The 13589-nt window shown below is 45.3% G+C and overlaps 1 protein-coding gene across 3 annotated transcripts in view; it reads left to right on the top strand.

The window, feature by feature from the left end:
• LOC117511372 (bromodomain-containing protein 3-like) overlaps window positions 1–13589 on the top strand; it is a 111850-nt gene that overhangs the window by 40684 nt on the left and 57577 nt on the right. For all 3 annotated transcript variants that reach the window (XM_034171418.1, XM_034171420.1, XM_034171419.1), the window contains exons 4-5: window positions 1324–1461; window positions 4757–4898. In XM_034171418.1, the coding sequence (XP_034027309.1) occupies window positions 1324–1461; window positions 4757–4898 (280 nt within the window). The remainder of the gene's footprint in view (window positions 1–1323; window positions 1462–4756; window positions 4899–13589) is intronic.

The raw sequence follows: 13589 nt of genomic DNA on the forward strand, positions 1-13589 counted from the left end.
GGCTGAGGATGTGATCCCCCAAAAGTTGGAACACACCCTCCAGTCCCCCTTCTTAAACAGAGGGACCACCACCCCGGTCTGCCAATCCAGAGGCACTGTCCCCGATCGCCACGCGATGTTGCAGAGGCGTGTCAACCAAGACATGAAAATAATTTGAAATTGAATTGAAATAATGGTGCGTTTAATTACTGAAACATCCTACCATTTGATTTTACGTGAAAGATACCTGGTAGTACCGACTGAATTCGGTCAGTATCAAAAAATTACAGAATTCGGAACCCATCCCTAGTCTGAATCCTTTGCAAACAGATCATTCACCACTTTAGTGAGAGCCGTCTCTGTGGAATGATATGTTCTAAAAGCAGACTGCAGTGTCTCAAAGAGTTTATTTTCAGTAAGGTGGTCCATGAGCTGCCTTGAAACCACTTTTTGGAGGATTTTAGACCAGAATGATAGATTTGATATCTGTCTATAATTTCTCAATACACTGGAGTCTAGGTTAAGAATTGGTGGCCGTGTTCTCAGTCAAAATTGTATACGCATACATAACGAAATATGTCCCCTGCATTTAGTCATTACAATTACAGTTAGACTCAATCCAACAAGTAGGAGCGGTGAGCAGCCACAGTCCGGCTCCCGGGGACCAACTCCAGACGTAGAGACACTGCCTTGGTTAAGGGCAGAGAAAGGAGCAGACCCTCAATAAGAGGACAAACATTTAAAAATTGGCCTAGTTTGACAAACGCTGGCATTCTCCTTTAAGAAATGGGTTCAATTCCATCTGCATTTGTACGTGTTATCAGATTGAACCTTCATAGTCCTGCAAACACTCCAGACAATGCTGTGCCCCAAACTCATGATTGTCATGTGACCCACATAAACAGGTGAGCTGTAAACTGTTACCATCGTTCCAGCAGTATGTGGATATTCCCATGTTCACGAGGGCAAAGATCCTGCAACATTGCCGACACCTTCAGGGATTGATCTCATTCACCACTCGGACTTGCAAACCGCCACAGCATCGGTTTACTTCCACTGTACAAATGGGAACCCAAATTCCACAATCGTATAGCACTCAACAACTGTCAGGTGACACTATCGTGCAACTCCAAGGCTGCCTGGCACCAACTGGGAGATTTTCAGACAATACACAGACTACAAATGTTTCTGCATACGTACTGTGATGCCCGTCAAAAGGACAAATGATGTCGGTCATGACTCGTGACTATATGTCATAAAACATGTCAAAGTAGTGAGTGTGACGGGCACAGAGGTTTTAGGGCAGACATGTTTTGAAACTGTGTCTGATGTTGATCTTTCCAGGACTACCACAAGGTGATCAAAAACCCCATGGATATGGGAACAATCAAGAAACGTCTGGAGAACAATTACTACTGGAGCGCCAGTGAGGCCATGCAAGATTTCAACACCATGTTCACCAATTGCTACATCTACAACAAGGTACACACACACACACACAAACAACTGTATGGTTGTTAGTGAAGTTTCTTGGAGCTCCGGGTTAGTCAGCTCTAGAAGATTAGTGAAATACAGCTGTGACTTCTTCAAGTGGAAGTTTTTTTACTTGGATGAAATGGCTGATTGAACTTCCACACAGGACTGGAGGAGGTGAGGATGGATTCCATGACAACTGGGTAGGAGTGCCCCATCATTGTCTTTGACAGGTTGAACATTTTCAGCTGCCCCAGGAAGCCCATCCTCTGCTGGGCTTCGTTGATGAGGTAGCTGGTGTTCAGCTTCCATTTGAGGTCATGGTTAGTGATGGAGCCCAAAAAGTGGATGTGCTCATGTGTATTCACTGGGGAGTCCCAGAGGGTGATGGGTTTAAGTGCAGCTGGACCTTTCCTGAAGTCTGCAGTCTTTAGTGCGTTTAAAAAGCATTTACTGAGCTACTAATTTAATCCAACACGACTGACGAGATGTATTCCAGAAATTTTGAGTTTTTCAGAAGAGACATTTATTTATTTAAAAAAAAAGTACAAAATTCTAATCTCCCTCAAAGTATGGTCCTCTGACTTCAGTGTACCTGCTGTAGTGCTTCAGCCATTTCTTGAAGGGCCCCTGGAAGTCCTCCAAAGTAAAGGTGGCCAGGACCTTTGTCACAGCCCCCTTCATCTGCTAAGTGTCTTTACAATGACTCCCCCTGAGGTTCTCCTTCAGCTTATGAAACAACTAAAAGTCACAGGCAGCAAGGTCTGGACTGTGAGGAGGGCGAGGGATAGTTTTGATGCCCATCTCTGTCAAGTGGTTGGTTACCCTAATGGAATTGTGGACTGGTGCATTGTCATGGTGTTGCTGCCACTCACCCAATTGGAAGAGCTCTGGCCTTTTGCAGCAAAGTCTCTTCCTGAAGTCCCTCAAAACATCCACGTCGTACTTTGTTGTCCGTCTGGCCAGAGGGAACCCAATGGATATAGATGATGCCCTTGCTGTCAAAATGGGGGTCATCTTTAGCGTCCCAGTGGTCTTTATTTAGCCTTCTTGGGTCTGAGTGAGCCATGATGCTTCCATTGGGCACTCTGTCTCTTGGTTTCTGGATCATAACTGTAGGTCCAGCTTTTTTTACAGGTCACCAGAGACACAGGTACTCTTGGATTTGAGGTAATGAGCTCAACAACCTCCTGACAGTTTTTCTGTCTGATAAACTCTGTGGCTGACGTCTGATAAACTCTGTGGGCGACGTCTGATAAACCCCGTGCCCGACGTTTGCTAAACTCAGTGGCCGACGTCCAATAAACTCCGTGCCCGACGTCCGATAAACTCCGTGGCCGACGTCTGATAAACTCTGTGGCGACGTCCGATAAACTCCGTGGCCGGCGTCCGATAAACTCCGTGGCCGGCGTCCGATAAACTCCGTGGCCGACGTCTGATAAACTCCGTGCCCGACGTTTGCTAAACTCCGTGCCTGACGTCCGATAAACTCCGTGGCCGACGTCCGATAAACTCCGTGGCCGACGTCCGATAAACTCCGTGGCCGACGTCCGATAAACTCCGTGGCTGACGTCCGATCAACTCTGTGGCCGACGTCCGATCAACTCCGTGGCCGACGTCCGATCAACTCTGTGGCCGACGTCCGATCAACTCCATGGCCGGCGTCCGATAAACTCCGTGGCCGGCGTCCGATAAACTCCGTGGCCGACGTCTGATCAACTCCGTGCCCGACGTTTGCTAAACTCCATGGCCGACGACCGACAAACTCTGATAAAATGATGTGATGAAGCCTCACAGGACATGTTGGGGCATGTCCAGCTCATGCTCAATTTCTCGGATATTCACACGACTGAAAAGCAACCAACAGCCGTCTGAAAGCCGTCCTGTGAGACCAACACGGAGGTGGTTTTGTCCCGCGCCATGAGCGGCACGGTGGGGCAATCTTCCGCTTCTTTTTCCATGAAAAAAACTCCTGTAACAGTAGAATGTGCTGAAAAAGTGCTGATGTCCACGCCTTCTGCCTTTTTGTGAAAGTCAGACAACATCCCGGACAACAAAGCCTTCACGTTGGAAATTATCTGGTTGTTTCAGCGGGGTTTGAGCCTGTCGATCGGCGCTCGGAGCGCGGTGTGCTCTCAGACACTGTGGGCGGTCTTTAAACCGTCTGGATCACTCCTTAATCTGTGTAATCCCCATAAAATCGTCCCTGAAAGTCATATTAATTTTCCGAATGGTGTCCACCTGGAGGTCTTTCACAGTTTCTGGAAAAAATTGATGCAGCAAAGCTCCAAATCGTTCAGACATTTATTCGCAATAAAAATCCGACGAGAGGGGTGGACCACTGCTCACCCAAAGCCTGCTCACAGGCGAATGATGCAACCGACAGGCGTGAAAAAACTCACGCATGCGCATAAAGGTTCAAGCTTGGCTGATGCAATCACACATGATTCAAATCCATATGTTTTTTGCAAAAAATAAAAAGGTCCGATACTTTTTCGACAGACCTCGTATAGTTAAAAAAAGGGGCTTCAAAACTGGACCTCAGGGTGTTGGGGGGGGCATCCCTGTCCCACCCCACACCCCATTTCCATTTGGATTTGCCCCTGCTTTGGCGGTTAAGCAGAAAGAATGGATAACGTTTATCTATGCAGAAAAAACAACCAGATTGACAGGTAAGAAAGTTTTATCATGTTTTTACATCATGTCATCATCAGAAAGAGAGTGTAGGCACATTTGAGTGGAAAAAAGTGTTAGTTGTTGACACGTCACAGATCAGCTCTTTTAAGTGAGGAGACACACAGAGCGGCTCAGCTCAGAGTTCTAAATGAAGGCGTGGAAAAGCATCAAAATGTCTTTGTAAAGCTCAGTGCAGGTGTGCTGTTGTCCCTGTGCTGAGAGATGGGGACAAGTCGTAGCTGCTGCAGAAAATCACGGAGGAAAAGCTTGCAGCTTGCTTAAAGTGGGCAGTTCAGTTGAACCCTGTCCCCCTGCCCATGGGCCAAGTTTAATGCTGCAATCGACCCACAGTGCAAAAATTATAATAACGCACAGTGACTTGGAGAAGTAACTTTAATCTGATTACTGATTTGGAAAGATTAACGCGTTAGATTACTTGTTAATGAAAAAAGCAGTCATATTAGACTAACGCGTTACTAAGTAACGATAAGTCTGGTAACGCGTAACGCGTTACCAGCATCACTGTCTAAGACTCATCTTTTTAACATTTTTCAACATTATTACCTGTGCCAAACATCGGATGACATGAAATATAAAATAATGAAATAATATTCTTTCTTTTTTTTAGCCTACAGATGACATCGTGCTTATGGCCCAGGCTCTGGAGAAAATCTTCCTGCAGAAAGTGGCTCAGATGCCTCAAGAGGAAGTTGCACTGCTGCCGCCGGCACCCAAAGGCAAGAACAAGAACAAGCAGCCCACCACTCCAGGTATTGGTACTGCTCAAATAATGCAGTGTTACTGCTGCTCCCACACTACTGCAGATTGGGTTCTGCTGACTTACTTTTGCTGCTTTAACTTCTGAACTTATGTGGATGGGTTCTAGGGACTGTTCCTTCAGTGAGTGATCTGGCTTTGGGCACTGACACACCAGTAGGATTACATTCACTGGGATGCTGTGCCTCGCCCAGGGCTCTCCCCAGAAATGTAGAGCACGATGGAGCAAGAAGTCCCCTTGTGGAGAAGCTCTTGCTTTTTCCAAATCAAATCAAATCAATTTTATTTATATAGCGCCAAATCACAACAAACAGCTGCCCCAAGGCGCTTTATATTGTAATGCAAGGCCATACAATAATTACGGAAAAACCCCAACGGTCAAAACGACCCCCTGTGAGCAAGCACTTGGCGACAGTGGGAAGGAAAAACTCCCTTTTAACAGGAAGAAACCTCCAGCAGAACCGGGCTCAGGGAGGGGCAGTCTTCTGCTGGGACTGGTTGGGGCTGAGGGAGAGAACCAGGAAAAAGACATGCTGTGGAAGAGAGCAGAGATCAATCACTAGTGATTAAATGCAGAGTGGTGCATACAGAGCAAAAAGAGAAAGAAACACTCAGTGCATCATGGGAATCCCCCAGCAGTCTAAGTCTATAGCAGCACAACTAAGGGATGGTTCAGGGTCACCTGATCCAGCCCTAACTATAAGCTTTAGCAAAAAGGAAGGTTTTAAGCCTAATCTTAAAAGTAGAGAGAGGGTGTCTGTTTCCCTGATCTGAATTGGGAGCTGGTTCCACAGGAGAGGAGCCTGAAAGCTGAAGGCTCTGCCTCCCATTCTATTCTTACAAACACTAGGAACTACAAGTAAGCCTGCAGTCTGAGAGCGAAGTGCTCTATTGGGGTGATATGGTACTATGAGGTCCCTAAGATAAGATGGGACCTGATTATTCAAAACCTTATAAGTAAGAAGAATAATTTTAAATTCTATTCTAGAATTAACAGGAAGCCAATGAAGAGAGGCCAATATGGGTGAAATATGCTCTCTCCTTCTAGTCCCTGTCAGTACTCTAGCTGCAGTATTTTGAATTAACTGAAGGCTTTTCAGGGAACTTTTAGGACAACCTGATAATAATGAATTACAATAGTCCAGCCTAGAGGAAATAAATGCATGAATTAGTTTTTCAGCATCACTCTGAGACAAGACCTTTCTAATTTTACAGATATTGCGCAAATGCAAAAAAAGCAGTCCTACATATTTGTTTAATATGCGCATTGAATGACATATCCTGATCAAAAATGACTCCAAGATTTCTCACAGTATTACTAGAGGTCAGGGTAATGCCATCCAGAGTAAGGATCTGGTTAGACACCATGTTTCTAAGATTTGTGGGGCCAAGTACAATAACTTCAGTTTTATCTGAGTTTAAAAGCAGGAAATTAGAGGTCATCCATGTCTTTATGTCTGTAAGACAATCCTGCAGTTTAGCTAATTGGTGTGTGTCCTCTGGCTTCATGGATAGATAAAGCTGGGTATCATCTGCGTAACAATGAAAATTTAGGCAATGCCGTCTAATAATACTGCCTAAGGGAAGCATGTATAAAGTGAATAAAATTGGTCCTAGCACAGAACCTTGTGGAACTCCATAATTAACCTTAGTCTGTGAAGAAGATTCCCCATTTACATGAACAAATTGTAATATATTAGATAAATATGATTCAAACCACTGCAGCGCAGTGCCTTTAATACCTATGGCATGCTCTAATCTCTGTAATAAAATTTTATGGTCAACAGTATCAAAAGCAGCACTGAGGTCTAACAGAACAAGGCACAGAGATGAGTCCACTGTCTGAGGCCATAAGAAGATCATTTGTAACCTTCACTAATGCTGTTTCTGTACTATGATGAATTCTAAAACCTGACTGAAACTCTTCAAATAGACCATTCCAATGCAGATGATCAGGTAGCTGTTTTACAACTACCCTTTCAAGAATTTTTGAGAGAAAAGGAAGGTTGGAGATTTGCCTATAATTAGCTAAGATAGCTGGGTCAAGTGATGGCTTTTTAAGTAATGGTTTAATTACTGCCACCTTAAAAGCCTGTGGTACATAGCCAACTAATAAAGATACACTCAACAAAAATATAAACGCAACACATTTGGTTTTGCTCCCATTTTGTATGAGATGTACTCAAAGATCTAAAACTTTTTCCACATACACAATATCACCATTTCCCTCAAATATTGTTCACAAACCAGTCTAAATCTGTGATAGTGAGCACTTCTCATTTGCTGAGATAATTCATCCCACCTCACAGGTGTGCCATATCAAGATGCTCATTACACACCATGATTAGTGCACAGGTGTGCCTTAGACTGTCCACAATAAAAGGCCACTCTGAAAGGTGCAGTTTTGTTTAATTGGGGGTCGATACCAGTCAGTATCTGGTGTGACCACCATTTGCCTCATGCAGTGCAACACATCTCCTTCACATAGAGTTGATCAGGTTGTCAATTGTGGCCTGTGGAATGTTGGTCCACTCCTCTTCAATGGCTGTGCGAAGTTGCTGGATATTGGCAGGAAGTGGTACACGCTGTCATATACGCTGGTCCAGAGCATCCCAAACATGCTCAATGGGTGACATGTCCGGTGAGTATGCCAGCCATGCAAGAACTGGGACATTTTCAGCTTCCAAGAATTGTGTACAGATCCTTGCAACATGGGGCCGTGCATTATCCTGCTGCAACATGAGGTGATGTTCTTGGATGTATGGCACAACAATGGGCCTCAGGATCTCGTCACGGTATCTCTGTGCATTCAAAATGCCATCAATAAAATGCACCTGTGTTCTTTGTCCATAACAGACGCCTGCCCATACCATAACCCCACCGCCACCATGGGCCACTCGATCCACAACATTGACATCAGAAAACCGCTCACCCACACGACTCCACACACGCTGTCTGCCATCTGCCCTGAACAGTGTGAACCGGGATTCATCTGTGAAGAGAACACCTCTCCAATGTGCCAAATGCCAGCGAATGTCAGCATTTGCCCACTCAAGTCGGTTACGACGACGAACTGGAGTCAGGTCGAGACCCCGATGAGGACGACGAACATGCAGATGAGCTTCCCTGAGATGGTTTCTGACAGTTTGTGCAGAAATTCTTTGGTTATGCAAACCGATTGTTTCAGCAGCTGTCCGAGTGGCTGGTCTCAGACGATCTTGGAGGTGAACATGCTGGATGTGGAGGTCCTGGGCTGGTGTGGTTACACGTGGTCTGCGGTTGTGAGGCTGGTTGGCTGTACTGCCAAATTCTCTGAAACGCCTTTGGAGACGGCTTATGGTAGAGAAATGAACATTCAATACACGAGCAACAGCTCTGGTTGACATTCCTGCTGTCAGCATGCCAATTGCAGGCTCCCTCAAATCTTGCGACATCTGTGGCATTGTGCTGTGTGATAAAACTGCACCTTTCAGAGTGGCCTTTTATTGTGGACAGTCTAAGGCACACCTGTGCACTAATCATGGTGTCTAATCAGCATCTTGATATGGCACACCTGTGAGGTGGGATGGATTATCTCAGCAAAGGAGAAGTTCTCACTATCACAGATTTAGACTGGTTTGTGAACAATATTTGAGGGAAATGGTGATATTGTGTATGTGGAAAAGGTTTTAGATCTTTGAGTTCATCTCATACAAAATGGGAGCAAAACCAAAAGTGTTGCATTTATATTTTTGTTGAGTGTAGATTGATCATATTTAAGATCGAAGCATTAATTAATGGTAGGGCTTCCTTGAGCAGCCTGGTAGGAGTAGTTTTTCAGATACCAGTAGAAGCCATTTCCTGTAACTTCAGCTTTACATCTTATCTAAAATTACAAACTAAGAGTTTAGTTTGTAATTGTAACGAAAACCGATTTTATTTTTCCATAAACATGGCACCATTTCAAGAAATATCTCCGTACCATAGCCTGTAGTATATACACCATGCCCGAATGTGGCACTGTAACGCTCCCACGAAAAATGGAGAAGACATGGAGCATGCACGTAACCAGTGTGAGGAGCTAATCAATGTAGCAGCAGAAGCTCCAACTTTCCAAAGCAGCACACTGAATAAAACAAGAGCAATCGGAGATTTCTGATGTCCGCCAATCCAGATCCGGTGTCGCAGACCGAACGGTCCGCCCCTAAAAATCAGTCCGCTCTTTGCATCTGCGCATGCATCATTTCTGACCACTGCAGCACGTCTGAGACAGAGTCTCTTTGCCCAAGGTGATCAAATGGATTAAGTGGGATTATTGACCATCAGATGATAAAGGTAAGACCTCTTAAATCATTCTAAAGTAGAAACTCAGCAAAATTCCGTAATGCTTTGAAATGACCGACACTCTGAACACATAAGCTAGCAGCTCGTTTAGCCGCGGTGCTCTGATCACTTCCGCTGCCTTTTATGATGAAATAATGCTGAATGTATGTGGAAATGATTGTTGTACAAAAGCATCAAATATCTGTTGCTGAGATAGATGATGACTGGAGGCAGTTTGAAGCAGAAACGAGGTTTTAATCCCTGAACTGCGGCTAATGACGCATTCACAGATGCAAAAGGCGGACCAATTTTTAGGGGGGACAGTTCGGTCAGCGACACCTGATCACCTCCTAAATTTAACGTCTTCCATGCCCTAATATCTATCTGTGGTGCAAATTTCGTCTAAATCCGTGCAGTAGTTTTGACGTAATCTTGCTAACAGACAGACAAATAAATAAATAAATGCCGATGACTTACATCCTTGGCAGATGTAGTGATAAAGTCTTTTAAGAGAATGATGGTCCACACTGATCATCTGAAACAGACTTACTGTGTATTTAAACCGTGATGTATTTTTAAAAAACATGCAGCATTCTGTGTTGATCCGCTGATTGCGTTTAACAGTGTTGTTGGTGTTAGTGATTTTTTGTATTTTTGGAGTTCATTTGGATTACTCAGTTTAGTGTTATGTTGCTGTTACCATGAGTGACTGAGCGTCTTGCTCCCGGTACCATAAGTGAAAATTGTCGTCCTTTTAATGTGTTCTGCCACCGTCTGTTGTCACATTAAAAGCATCTGCTTACAGCTGAATGAAGAAAAACAGCTCTGCGTGCATGCGTGTGTGCATGTAATTTTAATCACATCCAAACTGGGGAGAGCTGACATTCATTGTTTGGTACATTTATATATTTTGGGTCAAGGATGAACAGCACCAATACTGAACATTGATAGGACTAATATTTTTAGAAAAGTTGCGTAAATTAGCTAACACTGAGCAATGGACATTGATATTTACATTCTGGACTCACGCCAGTCCAGCACGGGGCGGTAAATCTTTATACACTCAACAAAAATATAAACGCAACACTTTTGGTTTTGCTCCCAATTTTTATGAGATGAACTCAAAGATGTAAAACTTTTTCCACATACACAATATCACCATTTCCCTCAAATATTGTTCACAAACCAGTCTAAATCTGTGATAGTGAGCACTTCTCCTTTGCTGAGATAATCCATCCCACCTCACAGGTGTGCCATATCAAGATGCTGATTAGACACCATGATTAGTGCACAGGTGTGCCTTAGACTGTCCACAACACTGCTGTCCCTCTCTGGAACATCTCCTCATAAACTGCAGACCGTTCTACTCTCCACGTGAGTTTAACTCCTTCATACTTTGCTCCGTGTATATTCCACCGAGCACGGACGTGCAGGAGGCCGAGCGCCCGCTTGCAGATCAGATTATGTGTGTGGAGAGAGACTTTGCGGACTCCCTTGTTATAACTCTCTGTGATTTTAACAAAGGGAATCTCAGTCAGGAATTACCAAAATACAGTTTGTTAAATGCCCGACCAGAGAAGGGAGCACGTTAGATCATTGTTACACGACAGTGAGTGGCGCCTACCACGCGGTGGCCCGTGCAGCTTTGGGACTCTCAGACCACGTGATGGTCCACTTGATCCCCACATACAGACAGAGACTTAAACTCTCTAAACCTGTTGTGAGGACATCTAAACTGTGGAGCAATGAAGCTGTAGAGGAGCTACGCGCGTGCTTGGGCACTACGGATTGGCATATGTTTGAGGCTTCAACAGACAGTCTAGATGACTACACGGACACTGTGATGTCGTATATTCATTTCTGTGAAGACAGCATCATCCCACAGCATACCAGGGTGAGATATAACAACGACAAGCCCTGGTTCACACCTAAACTCCGGCAGCTCCGTCGGCAGAAAGAGGTGGCTTTCAGAGAAGGAGACAGAGACAGCTATAGAGGTGCAAAGTACAGATTTAGCAAGGGGATGGCAAAGGCTAAATCCATGTACAGTTCACGTCTGCAGCAAAGGTTCTCTGCCAACGACTCGACCTCTGTGTGGAGGGGGTTGAAAGAGATTACCAACTACAAGCCCAAAGCACCTCGTTCTATTGACGACTTGAAGCTGGCCAACGACCTGAACGCCTTCTATTCACGTTTTGAAGTCATGGACTCGCACCTCCCCACCCCCCACACAACTGGATATTCAAACACTCTGGTCCTCCCCCCTCTCACCGCTGCCCCCCCTCCCCCCGCTGCCCTCTCGGCCCAAGAGGAGGATGTGAGAAGACATTTCAAAAGGCTGAATCCACGTAAGGCCCCGGGCCCAGACTGTGTCTCTCCTGCCACCCTGAGACACTGTGCTGATGAGCTGGCCCCAGTCTTCACGGGGATCTTCAACACCTCCCTGGAGTCATGCCATGTTCCAGTCTGTTTCAAGTCCTCCATCATAGTTCCAGTCCCCAAGAAACCACGCGTCACTGGACTTAATGACTACAGGCCTGTGGCTCTCACGTCTGTAGTGATGAAGACCTTCGAACGCCTGGTTTTATCCCACCTGAAGTCCATCACCGACCCCCTCCTGGACCCCCTGCAGTTTGCCTACAGAGCCAACAGGTCTGTAGATGACGCCATAAACCTGGCCCTGCACTCCATCCTGCAGCACCTGGACTCCCCAGGAACCTACGCTGGGGTCCTGTTTGTGGACTTCAGCTCTGCATTCAACACCATCCTTCCTGCTTTGCTCCAGGACAAGCTTTCTCTGCTCCACGTGCCCGAATCCACCTGCAGGTGGATCACAGACTTCCTGATGGATCGGAGTCAGCGTGTGAGGCTGGGAAAGAACGTCTCGAACACTCGGGCTCTCAGCACAGGATCTCCACAGGGTTGTGTCCTTTCCCCTCTGCTCTTCTCCCTCTACACTAACTGCTGCACCTCCAGCCACGACTCTTTAAAGCTCATCAAGTTTGCAGACGACACCACCCTCATCGGACTCATTTCGGATGGGGATGAGTCTGCCTACAGGAGGGAGGTGGACTGGCTGGTGACCTGGTGCAGCAGCAACAACTTGGAGCTCAACGCCCAGAAAACAGTGGAGATGATCGTGGACTTCAGGAAAGCCACAGCCCCCCGCCCTCCCTCGCCGTCACCAACAGCCCCATCACCACTGTGGACTGTCACCGCTTCCTCGGCACCACCATCACCCAGGACCTCAAGTGGGAGTCAACCATCAGCTCCCTCATCAAGAAGGCCCAGCAGAGGATGTACTTCCTGCAGCAGCTGAAGAAGGCCAAGCTGCCTGTCCAGCTGATGGTGCAGTTCTACACGGCCATCATCGAGTCCATCCTCTGCTCCTCCATCACGGTGTGGTACACCGGGGCCACAGCCAGGGACAGACACAGACTGCAGCGCATTGTGGCCTCTGCTGAGAAGGTGATAGGCTGTAGCCTTCCATCTCTCCACGACCTGCACGTCTCCAGGACTCTGGGCCGAGCAGGTCGGATCACAGCTGACCCTTCTCACCCTGCACACGGTCTATTCGAACCACTAGGAGGCTACGGTCCATCCGGACCAGAACCTCCCGCCGTAAGAACAGTTTCTTCCCCTCTGCCGTTAGACTCATGAACATCTCATAACTCAGTCACCTTAACCTTAACTCTGTCACTTTATCATTTTATCACGGGTCACTTTAGATAATGTACTTTGGTTTTTGCACTCCTCCCACTGGACTGTTCTGTTTGTGTCGTTGCACAAAGCCTTTCATATTTCATATATTATCTTATATTTGATCTTATCTTAGCACATATTTTATCTTAGCATTTTATATTGCTCTCTGTTTAATGTTGCACCATTATACCAAAGCAAATTCCTAGTCTGTGAATCCTGTTCATTGGCAATGGCAATAAACTTCTTCTGAGTTCTGAGTATCTCATTCACATGCCGATTATCTACATATTAAAAGTCTATGTGGGTGTGTGAGTTTATTAATAAGTTCAGTGTAAGTACATAATATAATTGTACATACGTTAAAAATACATGCATGACAGGAAAGTGAAAACACTTAATTTCCATTGCTGTCCATTTAAAAATTAAATGACAAAATAGAAGTAATAATAAAGTAATATCAATAGTACTGATCATAATAATAAAAAAATAATAATGTGTGAATATGATAACAACAACCTAAACAATTTATAAATACATTAAGACAGTAAATTAACATAAAATAATTATGTAGATGAAGCCGGTAGCGTATTTACTCGCTGTTGTCCTACATATGGAGAATATCTCTGCTTTCTCTCTGTCTTTTCCACCAGTTCGTCGGTTTAAGACACTCTTATGTCACA

Source organism: Thalassophryne amazonica, chromosome 5, assembly GCF_902500255.1.
Source record: "Thalassophryne amazonica chromosome 5, fThaAma1.1, whole genome shotgun sequence".
Taxonomy (NCBI): domain Eukaryota; kingdom Metazoa; phylum Chordata; class Actinopteri; order Batrachoidiformes; family Batrachoididae; genus Thalassophryne; species Thalassophryne amazonica.